Source organism: Rhinopithecus roxellana, chromosome 6 (genome assembly GCF_007565055.1).
Source record: "Rhinopithecus roxellana isolate Shanxi Qingling chromosome 6, ASM756505v1, whole genome shotgun sequence".
NCBI classification, from domain to species: domain Eukaryota; kingdom Metazoa; phylum Chordata; class Mammalia; order Primates; family Cercopithecidae; genus Rhinopithecus; species Rhinopithecus roxellana.
The window spans coordinates 116,945,040-116,963,716 of record NC_044554.1 but is presented as its reverse complement, the minus strand read 5'-3'; the positions used below and the strand labels follow the sequence as shown (position 1 = coordinate 116,963,716).

The 18,677-nt window shown below is 36.3% G+C and overlaps 1 protein-coding gene across 5 annotated transcripts in view; it reads right to left on the bottom strand.

Moving 5' to 3' along the window:
* The window catches only part of CROT (carnitine O-octanoyltransferase), a 61,044-nt gene that overhangs the window by 15,980 nt on the left and 26,387 nt on the right, over positions 1-18,677 (bottom strand). For all 5 annotated transcript variants that reach the window (XM_010370643.2, XM_030932683.1, XM_010370642.2 and 2 more), the window contains 6 exons: positions 16,632-16,725; positions 16,404-16,529; positions 15,197-15,298; positions 10,064-10,147; positions 9,877-9,984; positions 9,514-9,644 (listed from right to left, as the gene is read on the bottom strand). In XM_010370643.2, coding sequence (XP_010368945.2) covers positions 9,514-9,644; positions 9,877-9,984; positions 10,064-10,147; positions 15,197-15,298; positions 16,404-16,529; positions 16,632-16,725 — 645 coding nt within the window. The remainder of the gene's footprint in view (positions 1-9,513; positions 9,645-9,876; positions 9,985-10,063; positions 10,148-15,196; positions 15,299-16,403; positions 16,530-16,631; positions 16,726-18,677) is intronic.

Below are 18,677 nucleotides of genomic sequence, written 5' to 3'. Positions count from 1 at the left end.
AAAGGATACTATTATGACAGCAAAAAAAGACAACCAGCTACAAGGAGGAGCTGGTACCATTCCTTCTGAAACTATTCCAATCAATAGAAAAAGAGGGAATCCTCCCTAACTCATTTTATGAGGCCAACATCATCCTGATACCAAAGCCTGGCAGAGACACTACAAAAAAAGAGAATTTTAGACCAATATCCCTGATGAACATTGATGCAAAAATCCTCAATAAAATACTGGCAAACCAAATCTGCAGCACATCAAAAAGCTTATCCACCATGATCAAGTGGGCTTCATCCCTGGGATGCAAGGCTGGTTCAACATATGCAAATCAATAAACGTAATCCAGCATATAAACAGAACCAGAGACAAAAAACACATGATTATCTCAATAGATGCAGAAAAGGCCTCTGATAAAATTCAACAGCGCTTCATGCTAAAAACTCTCAATAAATTCGGTATTGATGGAACATAGCTCAAAATAATAAGAGCTATTTATGACAAACCAACAGCCAATATCATACTGAATGGGCCAAAACTGGAATCATTCCCTTTGAAAACGGGCACAAGACAGGGATGCCCTCTCTCACCACTTCTACTCAATATAGTGTTGGAAGTTCTGGCCAGGGCAATCAGGCAGGAGAAAGAAATAAAGGGTATTCAATTAGGAAAAAAGAAGTCAAATTGTCCCTATTTGCAGATGACATGATTGTATATTTAGAAAACCCAATCGTCTCAGCTCAAAGTCTCCTTAAGCTGATAAGCAACTTCAGCAAAGTCTCAGGATACAAAATCAATGTGCAAAAATCACAAGCATTCTTATACACCAATAACAGACAAACAGAGAGCCAAATCATAAGTGAACTCCCATTCACAATTGCTTCAGATAGAATAAAATACCTAGGAATCCAACTTACAAGTGATGTGAAGGACCTCTTCAAGGAGAACTACAAACCACTGTTCAATGAAACAAAAGAGGACACAAACAAATGGAAGAGCATTCCATGCTTATGGATAGGAAGAATCAATATCATGAAAATGGCCATACTGCCCAAGGTAATTTATAGATTCAATGTCATCCCCATTAAGCTACCAATGACTTTCTTCACAGAATTGGAAAAAAATACTTTAAATTTCATATGGAACCAAAAAAAAAAAAAAAAAAAAAAAAAAAAAAAAAAAAAAAAAAAAAGCCTGCATAACCAAGACAATCCTAAGCCAAAAGAAAAAAGCTGGAGGCATCATGCTACCTGACTTCAAACTATACTACAAGGCTACAGTAACCAAAACAGCATGGTACTGGTACCAAACCAGAGATATAGACCAATGGAACAGAACAGAACCCCCAGAAATAATACCACACATCTACAACCATCTGATCTTTGACCAACCTCACAAAAACAAGAAATGAGGAAAGGATTCCCTATTTAATAAATGGTGCTGGGAAAACTGGCTAGCCATAGGTAGAAAGCTGAAACTGGATCCCTTCCTTAGACCTTATACAAAAATTAATTCAAGATGGATTAGAGACTTAAATGTTAGACCTAAAACCATAAAAACCCTAGAAGATAACCTAGGCAATACCATTCAGGACATAGGCATGGGCAAGGACTTCATGTCTAAAACACCAAAAGCAATGACAACAAAAGTCAACATTGACAAATGGGATCTAATGAAACTAAAGAGCTTCTGCACAGGAAAAGAAACTACCATCTGAGTGAACAGGCAACCTACAGAATGGGAGAAAATTTTTGCAATCTGCTCATCTGACAAAGGGCTAATATCCAGAACCTACAAAGAACTCAAACAAATTTACAAGAAAAAAACAAACAACCCCATCAAAGAATGGGCAAAGGATATGAACAGACGCTTCTCAAAAGAAGACATTTATGGAGCCAACAGACACATGAAAAAATGCTCATCATCACTCGCCATCAAAGAAATGCAAATCAAAACCACAATGAGATACCATCTCACACCAGTTAGAATGGTGATCATTAAAAAGTCAGGAAACAACAGGTGCTGGAGAGGATGTGGAGAAATAGGAACACTTTTATACTTTGGTGGGACTGTAAACTACTTCAACCATTGTGGAAGATAGTGTGGCGATTCCTCAAGGATCTAGAACTAGAAATACTATTTGACCCTGCGATCCCATTACTGGGTATATACCCAAAGGATTATAAATCATGCTGCTATAAAGACACATGCACACATATGTTTACTGCAGCACTATTCACAATAGCAAAGACTTGGAACCAACCCAAATGTCCATCAATGACAGACTGGTTTAAGAAAATATGGTACACATACACCATGGAATACTATGCAGCCATAAAAAAGGATGAGTTCATGCCCTTTGTAGGGATATGGATGCAGCTGGAAACCATCATTTTCAGCAAACTATCACAAGAACAGAAAACCAAACACCGCATGTTCTCACTCATAGGAGGGAACTGAACAATGAGAACACTTGGACACAGGAAGGGGAACATCACACACTGGGGCCTGTCGTGGAGTGTGGGGAGGGGAGAGGAAATAGCATTAGGAGATATATGTAATGTAAATGACAAGTTAATGGGTGCAGCACACCAATATGGCACACGTATACATATGTAACAAACCTGCATGTTGTGCACATGTAACCTAGAACTTAAAGTATAATTAAAAAAAAAAAAAGACAACTCGCACAATGGGTGAAAATATTTGCAAGTCATATATGTGATGAGGGTTTCATATCTAGAAAATATAAAGAACTTCTACAATTCTCAAACAAAAAGAGAAACAACCCAATTAACAAACATGTGAAAGACTTGAATAGACATTTTGTCAAAGAAGATAAATAAATGACCAATGAAAAAGCATGAAAAGATACTCAACATCATAAGTCGTTACAGAATTATAAATCAAAACCACAAGGAGTTATGCCACTTCACAAATGACTAGGAGAGTTATAATTTTTTTTAAATGGGAAAATAAGTGCTGGCAAGGACATTGAAATGTACAATGTTACAGCTACCATGGAAAAGATTTTGCAGTTCCTCAATTCCTCAAAAAGTTAAAGAATTATCATACAAACCAGCAATTCCACTCCTCAAAAGACTTGAAAATGGGGACTGAAACAGATACTTGCATATAAATGATCATAGCAGCATTATTCACAATAGCCCAAAGGTGGAAACAACGTAAGTATCTATCAACAAATGAATGGATAAACAAAATGTGGTATACATCCAATAATGGAATGTTATTCGGCCATAAATAGGAATGATGTTTTGATTCTACAACATGGATGAACCTTGAGAATATTATCATAGGTGAAATAAACCAGACACAAAAGGATAAACTGTAAGATTCCACTTATTCGAAACAAAAGGATAAACTGTAAGATTCCACTTATTTGAAATATCTAGATCAGGCAAATTCATAGAGACAAAGAGATGAGAGGTAACCAGGAATTGAGGAATGGGAAAGTTATTGCTTACGGGGCACAGGGTTTCTGTTTGTGGTGATGAAAAAATTTTGAAAATAGTGGTGAAAGCTATAAAACATTATGAATGTAATTAATGCCACTGTATTATATACTTAAAAATGTTTAAAATGGCAAATTTTGTTATACATATTTTATCACATTAAAAATTAATTGTTTAACAAATAAAGGGGATTGTGTTTATAACACATGTAGAAGTACAATGTATGACAGCAGCACAAACAATGGGAGAAGGAAATGGAGGCATTCTATTTTAAGGTTCTTACATCATACTTAAAATGGAAAATATTATTTGACTGTGTAGAGTATGATTTTTAAAAAAGTATTTTGTAAACCCTAGTGCAACAACAGTTGATCTGTGAACAACGAAGGTTAAACTGTGTGGGTCCACTTAAATGGGAATTTTCTTCCACTGCTGCTACCCCTGAGACAGCAAGACCAAACCCTCATCTTCCTACTCCTCCTCTGCCTAACTCAAGGTGAAGATGAGGCTACAGACCTTTATGATGAGCCACTTAATGAACAGTAAATATATTTTATCCTCCTTATGATTTTCTTTTTCTTTTTTCTTTTTTTTGAGACAAACTCTTCCTCTGTCACCCAGGCTAAAGTGCAGTGGCATGATCTCGGCTCACTACAACATCTACCTCCTGGGTTCAAGCAATTCTCCTGTCTCGGCCTCCTGAGTAGCTGGAATTACAGGTATGCACCACAATACTCAAATTTTTGTATTTTCCATAGAGATGGGGTTTTACCATGTTGGCCAGGCTAGTCTCGAACTCCTGACCTCAAGTGATATGCCTGCCTCAGCCTCCCAAAGTGCTGGGATTACACAGGAGTCAGCCACCACGCCCAGCCTCCTCATGATTTTCTTAACAAAATTTTCCTTTCTCTAGTTTACTTTTTTGTAAGAATACAATATATAATACATATAAAATGTGTGTTAATTGTTTATGTTATTGGTCAATAGTAGGCTATTAGTAATTTTGGGGGAGTCAGAATTCACACTTGGACTTTCTAATGCACTGGCAGCTTGGGGACCCCTAACCTCCATGATGTTGAAGGGTCAATTGTACAAAAAAAAAAGAAGTATAGCTGATGTTGGAAATAAAATGAAGCAATTTTTTTAAAGCTCTAAAAATTCAAAAGAGAAAGAAAAAAGAACAGATGGGATAACTAGAAAATAAAGAGCAAGATGGTAGACTTAAACACAAATTTAGATAATTATACTGAATTTAATGATCTAAATAACATATTTAAAGACAGATATTCTCAGACTTGATAAAAAAGCAAAACTGAGAGGAGTCATGTTACCACAATGGCAGAGTAGAAGCAATCTGGCTTCACTCTTCCCCACAGAAAACCAAAACAACTATCCAGTACCAATTACCCTCACGAACATCCCAGAAACCAAAACGGAGGCTGTGATGATCCCAGGGGGCCAGAGAGAAGCAAAAAACTTCAAGCAGAAGCTTAGAGAAGTAGACTACTCCATCCATCCACAACACCCCGCCCTCAAGGTGCCGGGCCGCATGTGGAAAAACTCCCATGGACTCACAACACTACACTGAAAGAAGTCAGATAAAGGCAGACAGACACCTTTATCTCCATGTTGGGTTCCTTCACAGAAAAATCATTCCTGCTTCAACCTAAGGGAAGCATCTTTGCCTACAGGGTAAAAAAATCCTAAAGGCAGCCAAAGACAATGGGTAGAGACGGGGTTAGCAATCCCCAGTGAACAAAACTCAGTGATCACTCTTCATCTCAGCCAAAAAAGACACCAAATCAGAGAGGTTGTTCAGCAGTATCATGGTTTGGAAGCATGCTCCATGAGTCCATGAGGCTATGAAGCCCTAGCCAGCCTTCCCATGCCACCAGGGTATCCTTTTGTTGTAGACACTCCCAGTCCACAACAGTAAGCATTCTGAACTTTTACAAGAGCTGCAAAAGTTAATCTTTTGACAAGATAAACAATATTGACAAACCTGTAGGTAGAATAAAGAAAAAAGAAAAGATTCAAATAAATTAATTCAGAGATGAAATGAGATATGGTAACCAATACCACAGAAATATAAAGGATCATTAGACACTATTATGAGTAACTATATACCAACAAATTGGAAAACCTAGAAGGAATGGATAAATTCCTGGACACATACAACCTAAGATTGAAACATAAACCATAGAAAACCTAAACAGACCAATAACAAGTAATGTGATTGAAGCAATAAAAAGTCTCTCATCAAGAAAAAGCTTAGGACCTGATGGCTTCACTGCTGAATTCTAATAAACATTTAAAAAAAGAACTAATACCAATTATACTCAAACTATTCCAAAAACATGAAGAGGACAGAATATTTTCAATCTCATTCTATGAAGACAGGATTATCCTAATACCAAAACCAGAAAAGGACACAACTAAAGAAGTAAACTACAGAGCAGTATCCCTCCCAGATGAACACAGATGCAGAAATCCTCAACAAAACACTAGCAAACTGAACTTAATAGCACATTAAAAAGATAATTCACCATGATTAGGTGGGATTCAGATGGTTCAACATATGGAAATTAATAAGCATGATACATCACATCAACAGAATAAAGGACAAAAACCATATAATCATTTCAATAGATGCTGAAAAAGCATTTGATAAAATTAAACATACCTTCATGATAAAAAAATTTTCAACAAACTCAGTAAAGAAGAAATATACATCAAAACAATAAAAGCCACATATGACAAATCCAGAGCTAACGTCATACTGAACATGGAAAAACTGCAAGACTTTCCTCTAAGATCTAGAACATGACAAAGATGCCTACTTGCACCACTTTTATGCAACATAGCGTTGGAAGTCCTACCCAAAGCAATTAGAAAAGAGAATGAAATAAAGAACACTCAAATTACAAAGGAAAAAGTCAAATTGTCCTGTCTGCAGATGACATGATCTAATACTTAAGACACCAACAAACAGCCATTAGACTGATAAACAAATTCAGTAAAGTTGCAAGATATAAAATCAACATATTAAAATCAGTAGCATTTCTATATGCCAAAAGCAAACATTCTGAAAAGCAAATTAGGAAAGCAATCCCATTTACAACAGCTACAAAGAATATAAAACACCTAGGAATCAACTGAACCAAAAAAGTAAAAAAAAAAATCTATACAAGGAAAACTATAAGACATCGATGAAAGAGGGAGGACACCAAAAAATGGAAAGATAGCCCATGTTCATTAATTAGAAGAATATTGTTAAAATGTCCATCCTACTCAAAGCAATCTACAGATTCAATGCAATTCCTATCAAAATATCAATGATAGTCTTCACAAAAATAGGGGAAAAAATCCAAAAATTCATATGGAACCACAAAAGACCCAGAATAGCCAATGTAATCTCAGGAAAAAAAAAAAAAAAAAGCTTGAGGCATCGTATTACCTAACTTCAAAATATATCACAAAAATATAGTAAACAAAACAGCATGTTACTGGCATAAAAACAGACATACAGACCAATGGAACAGAATAGAGAACCCAGAAATAAATCCAAGTATTTACAGGCATCTCCTTTTCAGCAAAGGCACATTAGGGAAAGGACAGGCTCCTCAATAAATGGCTCTGTGAAATCTGGATATCCATATGCAGAAGAAAGAAACTAGACCACTATCTCTCACCAGGTACAAAATTCAAATCAAAATGGATTAAAGCTTAAATATAAGACCTGAAACTATAAAACTACTAAAAGAAAACATTGGGGAAGCTCTCTAAGACACTGAACTGGGTAAATATTTTTTGAGTAATACCCTACAAGCATGGAAGCTAAAGCACAAATGGACAAATGGGATCATATGAAGTTAAAAAGCTTTTGCACTGCAGAGGAAACAATCAGCAAAGTGAAGAGGCAACCCACAAAATGGGAGAAAATATCTGCAAACTATCCATCTCATAAGAAATTAATAATCAGAAAAATAAGGAACTTTTATCTGACTTAAAATGGACAAATAATCTTTTGTTGTTATTGTTGTTAGACAGTGTCTTGCTCTGTCACCCAGGCTGAAGTTGCTGTGGTACAATCTCAGCTCACTGCAACCTCCGCCTCCCAGGTTCAATGGATTCTCGTGCCTCAGCCTCCGGAGTAGCTGGAGTTACAGACATGTGCCCCCACATCAGGCTAATTTTTGTATTTTTAGCAGAGACAGGGTTTCGCTATGTTGGCCAGGCTGGTCTCAAACTCCTGACCTCAGGTGATCTGCCCACCTCGGCCTCCCAAATAGCTGGGATTACAGGTGTGAGTCACTGTACCTGGTGACAAATGATCTTAATAGACATTTCTCAAAAGAAGACATACAAACAGCCAACAAGTATATGAAAAATGCTCAACATCACTAATCCTCAGGGAAATGCAAATTAAAACTACAATGAGACATCACCTCACCCCAGTTAAAAATGACTTTTATCAAAAAGATAGGCAATAACAGATGCTAGCAAGGATGTGAAGAAAAGGGAACCCTCATACACTATTGGTGGAAAGTAAATTAGTACAGCCACTATGGCGCACAGTCTGAAAGTGCCTCACAAAACTAAAAAAATAGAACTACTCTACAATCTGATGATCCCACTGCTAGGTATATATCCAACAGAAAGGAAATCAATATATCAAAGAGATATCTGCACTCCAATGTTTATTGCAGCACTATTTATAATAGTCAAGATATAGAATCAACCTAAGTGTCCATCAACAGATGTATGGATAAAGAAAATGTGGGCTGGGAGTGGTGGCTCACACCTCTAATCCCAGCACTTTGGGAGGCGGAGGCACGCAGATCACCTGAGCTCAGGAGTTTGAGACCAGCCTGGCCAACATGGCGAAACTCCATCTCTACTAAAACTATAAAAATTAGCCAGGCATGGTGATGGGCACCTGTAATCCCAGCTACTCAGGCAGGGAGAACTGCTTGAGCCCAGGAGGCGGAGGTTGCAGTAAACCAAGACCATGCCACTGCACTCCAGCCTGGGCAACAGAGCAAGACTCTGACTCAAAAAAAAAAAAAAGAAAAGAAAGAAAATGCGAGATATATATATATATACACACACACACAATGGAATATTACTCAGCCAAAATTTAAAAAAAAGAATGAAATCTCTTTATTTGCAGCAACATGGGTAAGGCCGGATGACTTTTTGTTAAATGAAATAAGCCAGAAATACAAAGACAAATATTGCAGGTTCTCACCTATATATAGGAGTTTAAAAAATTGATCTCATGGAGGTAGACAGTAAAATGGTGGTTAATAGAGATTGGGATGAATGTGGGGAGAGGAGAATGAAGAAAAGCTAGCTAATGGGTATAATGGTACAGTTAGATGGAATAACTTCCAGTGTTCGATAGCACAGTAGGTTGACTATAGTTAACAATAATTTGTTGTATATTTCAAAATACCTAGAAGAGAAGACTTGGAACATTCCCTACACAAAGACATAATAAATGGTTGAGGCAGTGGATATCCCAATTACCGTGATTTGACCATTACACATTTTATGCATGTATCAAAAAAAATCACATGTACCTGATAAGTATGTTCAATTATAACTTATTTATCAATGAAAAAGCAAGACTGAGGGACTTCCACTTCCTCTTAGGATGTATTAAGTCACAACATTAATGTCGCATCTAAGAATGAGTAAAGGCTGGATAATTTATAAAATCACAACTTTTCATGAACCCATCAGAAAACTGACGTTGCAAGAAAACCAAGCGATCTGAATGCCAAAGAATGACCAATCCTCTTTCAGATGAGAATAGACACTTCAAAAGTCATCAAGTGGATACTGTGATAAAGTAACAAGGAAAAACTGTGAAACCACCACAGATCAGAAATCTAATAATCTACTGATAGAAGTACAAATAGGACACAGTACCAGCTGGGAAAAAAGTGAGCAAAAACACTGAGGAGTTAGGATGAAACAGCTACAAAAAAAGATATACCCTTGGACTTCAAGACTGTGAAAATAGAAACTGAATGGTCCTTACTGTCCATGAAGTCTGTAATAGGCCAGCTGAAGTGCAAGCTGAATAAATGTATCCGGGTGAAGCATCTTGTTCTTGGTTAGCTTTTTGCCGAAAGATGTAAAGGCATAAGCCGCAATCTGTAGATCAGATGCCTAACAAGAAGAATTAAATGAGAACAGTGAAAAATCATCTAAGGAGAATACACCAAAGAGACCCAAATTATCACCTGCATTAAAAGTAATTACCAGACATAAAGAATTAAAGGTGTTAAAGGCATAATTTTAAAATGTTTTGTGCAGACATGCTTGGATGACAGCCAAATTTTTACATATGGTTGTTAAAAGAAAAAATCATGATTATTTAAGAGAAAAGTGAAAAATATACCTCCTTGAGATACTGAGCTTTAGCTTGGCTGATGTCATTTAATACTTTCTCATCCACAGTGAAAATAAGCTCTTCTGGAAGTGGTGTATCTCGTACCTTCTCTGAACCCTGAAAATAGGAACAACTTAAAATATTTTATCTTTAAAATTATTAGGAGAAAAAAGATGAAATACTCATTCAAACATACCTTCCATCTTCCTTCATTCTGAAAAATTTTCTCATCCACATAATAACTGATGTTCACCATAACCATTGCATCAAAAGGGGCATGCTAAAATGAGAACACACAAGATTTCTGAATATTTTATGTCAACTTAAAATTTGACCCAATATTTTATTTTCACTTTGTGTCTATTCTTAACAGATAATACAGCATACAGTCTTCAAATGCCTCACCTCCTGATGATAAGATATAGGATTCCCTATGGTTCAGTAACTGCTGTATTTTATTTTTTGGAAAAAAAAATTGTTTAAGGCTCCTGGTGGGGCTTGGGGTGATGAGGGTGTACAGTGTATAAAGTAACTAATAAACAATCTAGATAAACTAATTGCTATTTTTACTAGAAGTCAAAGCAAGTGTATATACGTAATACGAAGATGTTCTGGAATTGTAAGAACGGGGTGGAAAAGCAGATGGGGATGGCAGCCTATCTGAAAGCATTTGGGATGGGCATGAACTTCTTTAGGTAAGGACCTAGGCCACTTAGTGAATATTAGAAAGCATAACCATTTTGTGTTTTTTATATATATGAGGGTCCTGATGTGGTAATTCTCAGTTTAAGAAATGTGGGAAAGATAGGCTGGCTGTTACAAGGGTGTTTCAGGTTTGCCAGGTATATTTAGAGAAAGAAATTGCAGTTAGTGAATTTTCCCATCATTTATTTTGAAGAACAAAATTTTTGCCCGCATTTTCCCCATGTTCCTCAGATGAGAGTTACATCAGATGGTTCCTTGTGACTGTCACCACTTTATATTAGACACAGATATCATTCATGATCTGAACATGACACTGAGAGCTTGAGAGGGAAAGAAGGGAAGTCTCAAGATATGGGCCCAGTTTCAGAGGAGTAATTAGGTGTCTTAAACGTCACCCTAACACTGTAGTTCTGTAGCCTGTATCATGGCCCAGTGGAGCCTATAAACACAATTTATTGTTACCAGGCAACAACTACATCAGGAAAGGCTTTTGAGGGAGGTCAGTATAAGATGCCTGAGCAGTTTATCTGCCAGCAACAGCACACATGACAAGACTCACAGGTCACCGACAAACCCATTTTCTAACAGTATCTCACAACTGTGTGGTACTTTACAATTTTACAAAGAATTTTCAGATATTATCACATATACTGTTTCATTTAAGACAAACAGTATCAGTTTCCAACTATTTTACTGGAGCCAGTAGGAAATAGCAAGAATGAAGGATGTCTCTCTGAGTTATAATTCTAAGCACCCATCTCCTAATGGAAACCTAATAATCTCAAAAAAGTTAGAAAATATATAAAATTCCAATGTTATCCTGATGCTTTATTTGTTCACATAATTTTTGCCTTTCATTTCTTGCACTTACACAGAGGCAATATGTGTTGACAAAGTGTTTAAGAATGTAGGCTTTGGTTCTGAATTCAAACTACTTCCTAGTTGTGCAATAGTAAGAAAGTTACTTTGCTTTCTAATTAAACTGCCTCATTTCTCAGTAGAGATAATGCATACATACATACAGATGCTGTGAAAAATGATTTTTATACCACTTATACCGTACTTACTAAGGATCTGGCTCTCAGCAATAATTAGTAACTACTATTATTATTAACTAAAGTTTTTACATGCTTCCTGTGCACCCTCTGCAAAGCCTTACAATAAAGCCTACAATATAGAGAAGACAACATAGTTGACTTCAGGATTATAAAATATGAGGGAAATGGAATTAATATAATCACAAAAGAACATATTCAAACAATTATAATTATGGAACAGCAACATGGCTTGAGGGTAAAATAGCTTTATTTTACAGTACATATACTTCTTTTCTTTTCTTTCTTTTTTTTTTTTTTTTTTGAGATAGGGTCTTATTCTGTTGCCTGGGTGGGAGTGCAGTGGTACAACCATGGCTCACTGCAACCTGGACCTCGTAGGCTTAAGTGATCCTCCCACCTCAGCCTCCCAAGTAGTTGGGAGTATAGGTATGCATTACCATGCCCAGCTCATTTTTTATTTTCTGTAGAGATGGGGGTCTCACTATGTTGCCCAAGCTGGTGTTGAACTGCTGGAATCAAATCCTCCCACCTTGGTCTCCCAAAGTGCTGGGATTATAGGCATAAGCTCCCATGTCTGGCCTACAGCATATGTATTGCACTAATGATGATTTACAAAGGTTAAACTGCACTATCTATAATCATCTTAGGTTAGAAGGGAAACCTCCATGGAATTTAACGCAAATTATCAGGTGGAGATAATCAGATCAATTTTATAAATATATGCATGTTAATGCACACACATAAAACATGTCCATACACTATAAAAAAGCACCTCAGTTGTGCTGAGAGATATGCTCATTATGAGCCCAGTATTCTTTATTCAGAGACAGACAATATTATCAAAATTATTTTCATCCTGAATTTGTGTGAACAGCAGGATGCCAGTGCTATTAGTAAAAATCAGTTTAGCAAAAGGTGTTTTTTGGTGGGCTTGGGAATGAGGGACGGAAAGCAAGATGAGTTACTCTTGATGAGATTGATTTACTCTTATGTAACAATATAACATCCAATTTGAACAATTTAACATATAATGAAACACAACTCTCAAATGAGAATAATAGGTAAAAGCTAAAAAAGTATAGCTGCGAGTTACATATATAACAATAGGTCAATCAAACTATTTAAATCAGGGAAGAAAGTGGTCAGAGGGGGAAAAGAGTGATGAGTATTAAGGTCAGTTTCAGAATCAGTAGATAGGAAAATACTGTTAAGAGGAAAGAGGCAGCGTCAAAATACATATGAAGAGGGTAACCAACTGCAGCAGACAGGTCAAAGAGAAATCAAGGGAAGAAGCCAGGGGGCAGTTAACCACCTTACAAAGGGTAGTTTGCAAGGAATGGTAAGGTCATAAACCAGACTGAGGAAGGTCAAGGAGAATCAAATGAGGAGGTGAAGAGACGAAAACTGAGGCAATTAACAAGAACTATTCTGTCAACAGTAGACTCAAAGGAAGAGTAAAGAGAACATCTTCAAAATGACTCGTGGCACCTTTTCACTGTAGCTCTGATGAGATACTCCAACAGACATTCACTTTCAGTACCTATTAACCAATCCACCTTGTTCTGAAGGCAACCAAGCACCACTTTGTAATGGTTTGAATGAGACTGATTCTACCCACTAGATTCCAAGGTTGGGCATGTGACCCAGGCCAAGCTCATCCAACCACCTGATTCCCCAGGATGGGGACATGAATCACACAGGCCAATCACAACTGATGAGGATTATTTCAGGAACTTTGCCGGAACCATTGGAAACAAAGAAGCTGACAATTTCCTTTGGGAGTCAATAAGTTATGAAGAAAGCTATGAAGACATGAGACTGCTGGTAAAACAATCACATTGGGCAGTCTATCTAAATATGAAGCCAAACAAAGGAAAGCAGCACTAAAAAATGGGAAGAGATTTCCAATGAAAGCATTTGAACACTGAAGTCAGCTTTACCCAAATTTAGCTGCATCCCTTGCCAACAAATATCTTCTTAAGTTAATGCCAGTTTGATTTAGGTTTCTATCACCTAAACCTGAATACGGATTAATACAACTACTGAACCCTATTTTTTTTCTTTTTTCTTTTTTTTTTTGAGACAGAGTCTCAGTCTGTTGCCCAGGCTGAAGTGCACTGACCCAATCACCGCTCACTGCACCCTCAACCTCCCAGGTTCAAGCGATCCTCCTACCTCAGCCTCCCAAGTAGCTGGGACCACAGGCGCACAACACCATGTGAGGCTAATTTTTGTATTTTTTGTAGAGATGGGGTTTCATGCCATTGCCCAGGCCAGTCTCCATCTCCTGGGCCCAAGTGATTCACCTGCCTTGGCCTCCCAAAGTGCTGGGATTACAGGTATAAGCCATCAGGCCCAGCCCTAAACCCCTTTATAAAAAATTTTCTTGGTTCATAGACCTCCTGAATGCCTATCAGACAGTTAGTAGACAGAGCTAGTAAAGACATCCATGGGAGGGGAACAGAGGAGAAACAAGAAAAGTTTTGTTTTGTTTTGTTTTTTTTTTTATGAAAATGGTCAAAAATGGTAGTAACTGCCATTTTAATATCCACAGCCTAAATAGTGTTCCAAAGATTATGTGTCATTTTAGGAAAATAGTTACCTAGTTACTAGGTAAATCTTAAACTCCATAAATATATTCAAATGCATTGCTCTGTGCATAGAACACATACATAATGCCATATAATACCTTTTGAAATAGGTATTCTCAGCAAGCAGATAATACTGGGTTTTAAGAGCTTATTATAAATTATTCTACTACAAAGACACATGTACACGTATGTTTATTGCGGCACTATTCACAATAGCAAAGACTTGGAATCAACCCAAATGTCCATCTGTGACAGACTGGATTAAGAAAATGTGGCACATATACACCATGGAATACTATGCAGCCATAAAAAACGATGAGTTTGCGTCCTTTGTAGGGACATGGATGCAGCTGGAAACCATCATTCTTAGCAAACTATCACAAGAACAGAAAACCAAACACCGCATGTTCTCACTCATAGGTGGGAACTGAACAATGAGATCACTTGGACTCGGGAAGGGGAACATCACGCACAGGGGCCTATCATGGGGAGGGGGGAGGGGGGAGGAGGGAGGGCTTGCATTGGGGAGTTATACAAGATATAAATGATGAATTGATGGGTGCTGACGAGTTGATGGGTGCAGCACACCAACATGGCATAAGTATACATATGTAACAAACCTGCACGTTATGCACATGTACCCTAGAACTTAAAGTATAATAAAAAAAAAAAAAAAAAGTATTTACTACAAAAAAAAAAAAAAAAAAAAAAAAAGAGCTTACACTACATAAATACTATATGCAAATTCCATTTTGCAGATATAGTACTAACAAACTGTTGGCCTCACTACAGAAGAAAATAACTTGTCCTATACTCTACTTTCACTGAGAATTCATAACTAAACTTTTCACCAAAGTGCCATAAAACTAAATTAGTATTCACTTATACTGTTCCCCAGCACAAGTATTTATGGTTTATTGCCATTAATTTAACCTAAAAGATCAAAAGAGAAAAAAATTTCAGTAGTTTACTTACATCACAATTACAGCCAAATACTCCATTAGAAAAGGAAATCAAGTTATAGGATTTGTCACCCCAGCGTACTGTTGGATCTCCAATAAGGATGGCTGCAAGAATCTAAAATAAATTTGATTTTTCCAAATTAAAAGGGTTTAATATTGGTTTGTAAGAATTCACATCTTAAACACATATATCATCTCACCATTCCTCTTCAGGTCAACCAAATTTAATAAAATGATAATATAGTTATACTCGAGAGAGTAATTCTGGCCCTGACTTTAGGGGTTTCTCAAAATCTCAAATCAAGAAAATCCTACCGGAAAAGAAAATGCTGGTACAATATTCATGAATGTTTACGGAACATAGAATTGAGAGAAGGCTTTGTAACTTGAATAGGATAAAAGATCTTGATAAAAGTTTAGTCATTAAAGTCTAGTTAGGAGGAAGTATTTTAAGAATTCATTTCCTACTAAATCTGTTTTTCAAACTGTATACTTTGGCCTACTAATGGATCATGAAATCAATTCAGTGCATCACAATCAATATTCCTTATAAAAAAGGAGAATAAAATAGACTGTAAATATCAGTGTACCTCACAGATAATAAAAGTAGTTAGTGTTCTGTGAAACTCCTATTTTATATATGTGTTTGCATGCATACACACATGTATATATAGTGGGCTGCAATCTAAATGTATTTGTAACTAAAAATTGTGATCAAAAAAGTCTCAACAACACTGCATTAAAATACGTTCTTCCTTAAAAAGAAGTCTGGTGATTCTCCAAAAACAAAAACAACAACAACAACAAAAAACCTCTTTCCTTGCTACAAGGTTTTTCAATCCTTGATATTCTTTTCCTATTATTTAATACCAATTAATGCATTATAAAATAATTTAAGTATTTTCAAAAGACTATGAGATTTCTAATACAATTACTATCTTTTATTATTTCCTGGGAAACTGAAATGTCACCCTGGGAGTGGCAGGGGAGCATAAAATAAGGCCATATTTACCCTTAACGTCACTGACGTCGATGTGTTCAGTAATTAACCAAATGACAAAATAAATGACTTAAAAGGGTGACATAATTCTTAGGAGAGACACTCCCAAGTATGGTGTCAAGATACACTAGTGCAGGTTATGATTAGGTTCTCATTTCACCTTTGGCAAGAAAAGTTCATTAACCTAGAGGTCCGTGTGAAACAGAAGATAGTTAAGTACCTCAGAATAATCCTCTGGTGTTACATGTGGACTGTCATCCTCCATGGAATATACCAGTAAACTACTCTGAATTTTTTCTAACAAGGCCAAGTTCTCTGCATCAAGACCAATCAGATACTCTCGTGCCTAAAGGGCAAGGAGATGATGATCAAATATTACAACTGAAATACAATACATCAAAAGAGCTTGTTAGAGAAAAGCTTCGTTAAGAAAAGTGTAAATCAGAACCTTAGCCCATCGAGTTCGCTCCTCACTAGTTAATGCTGCAATCCCAGGTCCATCAGGTTCACTATGGCACTTCTTGTGGATATATGTCAGTTGTCTTATGGAAGATGAAAAGAAGATTCAAAAACAGTACAAGCAGAAAGTAACTACTTTGGCCTTTAAAAGGTCATAACATTGATCAATATTTAAATGTTTGGATATATTATCCAAAGAAACCACTTATGATGCCAATAGATTTCCCACAGCACATATTTTTAAGTGGTTGTGTTCTATTAACACCCAAAGCATATTTGACAATAATTTAATTTCAGTAAATAAATTTAGTTATTGGCTAAATTTAGTTTGGCTGATATATACTTTTGAAATGTACATGCACTTCTAGGTTACAAGTAAATATCCTTTTTACTGTAAATATCCTGACAATGGAGAACTTGAAAAATATCCGGGTAATCAATTTCACAAATATCATGTACATCTTATCCAACTAAAAACTATGTGCATATATATTTAACCAGAGGACTTACTGTATACTCAATTAATACCTGTGTTTTACCAAAAAAAAAATAGAAATACCATGTAATCAGTTTTAAGTATTTTCATATGTGGCAATTTGTTACTTCTAATAATTATATTTTTAAAGAATCTATTAGCTAAGGATAAACTACTTCCCTTCCATAGTATTTTATGCTCCCAGATTGATGAGTTTCATGTATCTTTAAACATACAGCAGATAAATAACTGGGTTCTCCCATAAAGAAATTTTCATCAGTCAAAAATCCACAGAGCTTTAATTTAGCTCTACTTCTTCATGGCACATGTTAAGAAATTGCTTCAATTTAAAAGCTTTCAAGGTTTTCTCAGGAAGTGAGCTAATGTAGCTTAATAAATGGTCAAAAACCACCACTAGTAGCCATCAGTTCTGACTTCATTCAAAACTGGAATTCATCATTTATCTACTGATTCGCTTACTCTCCTCTGTTTGTTCATCATATCTGTAACACTGATAAAGAAATAATTCTCTTGCTGAAAAACTCCCCCCTTTTCATTTGCAAGTTAATGGTGTCCTGAGGAACAGAATAAGGGTTTCTTCACCAATCTGCATCTATAGCGAGAGCAACTTGCCCTGCCTCCCTTCCTGCTTACTTGTCTTTAGTAACTACTGATTTTGCTCCAATTATAAATAAACTTTTGCAGTTTGTGGTTACTAGCATAAACTCTGAATTTCTAAATAAAATCAACCTGTTTCTCTCCATATGGTACTTGTTGCTACCTTTCCGTTATCAACTACCTCAAAGCACCAGTTTTGACTATGAAAGTTTTTCTTCCTCCCTGAAATGATCATTTTCATGTTCGTTTTACAAGGTGGTCATTATTACGGAGAAATTACAAAGGAAAGTGTGTTAAACCTGAAATGACATTTTAAGTTTGATAATAAAAGGTCACATAACTGCCCAAATCATCACCATTAAGAGATGCAAATTTGGTAACAAGATAATCCCTCTTTTCCTTTAACTTGGCTAACTATGCAACTGTTTTTCAGCTACACATCTAATTTTTTATATTTCAAAGCACAAAGATTTGTATTAAAAATATCTGCATTACAGAATCATATATTTTTAAAAATATTCTATACTCCACACAATCCGGCTTTTTCTTCATCGCTTTCCGTTCACTCTTTAATTTACTGGCCTCGATTTTTGTTCTCCAGTGATCATCTTGAAACTGCTCTTCTGAAAGTCACCAATAATGTCCATTAAGGAAACCTAGTAGCTTTATCTAAGTCTAGTTTTCCTCATTATTGAATTTTGACACTCAGGAATGAACGTTAAAATTATCTTCTTGAGTTTTTCACACGGTCCCATTGTGGTCTCCGTATCTCACTGAAGTCTTTTTCACTGACCATTTGTTCTCCTTACACTGCTGAATGTGTCCTTTCCCAAATTTCTGTCACTGGCCTTTCCAAGCTCCTCTTGTAAGTTTCTCCCTCGGTAATCTCATCTACTTCTTTAATAGTTTCAATTATCACTTTCATGTAAGAGGCAACCAACT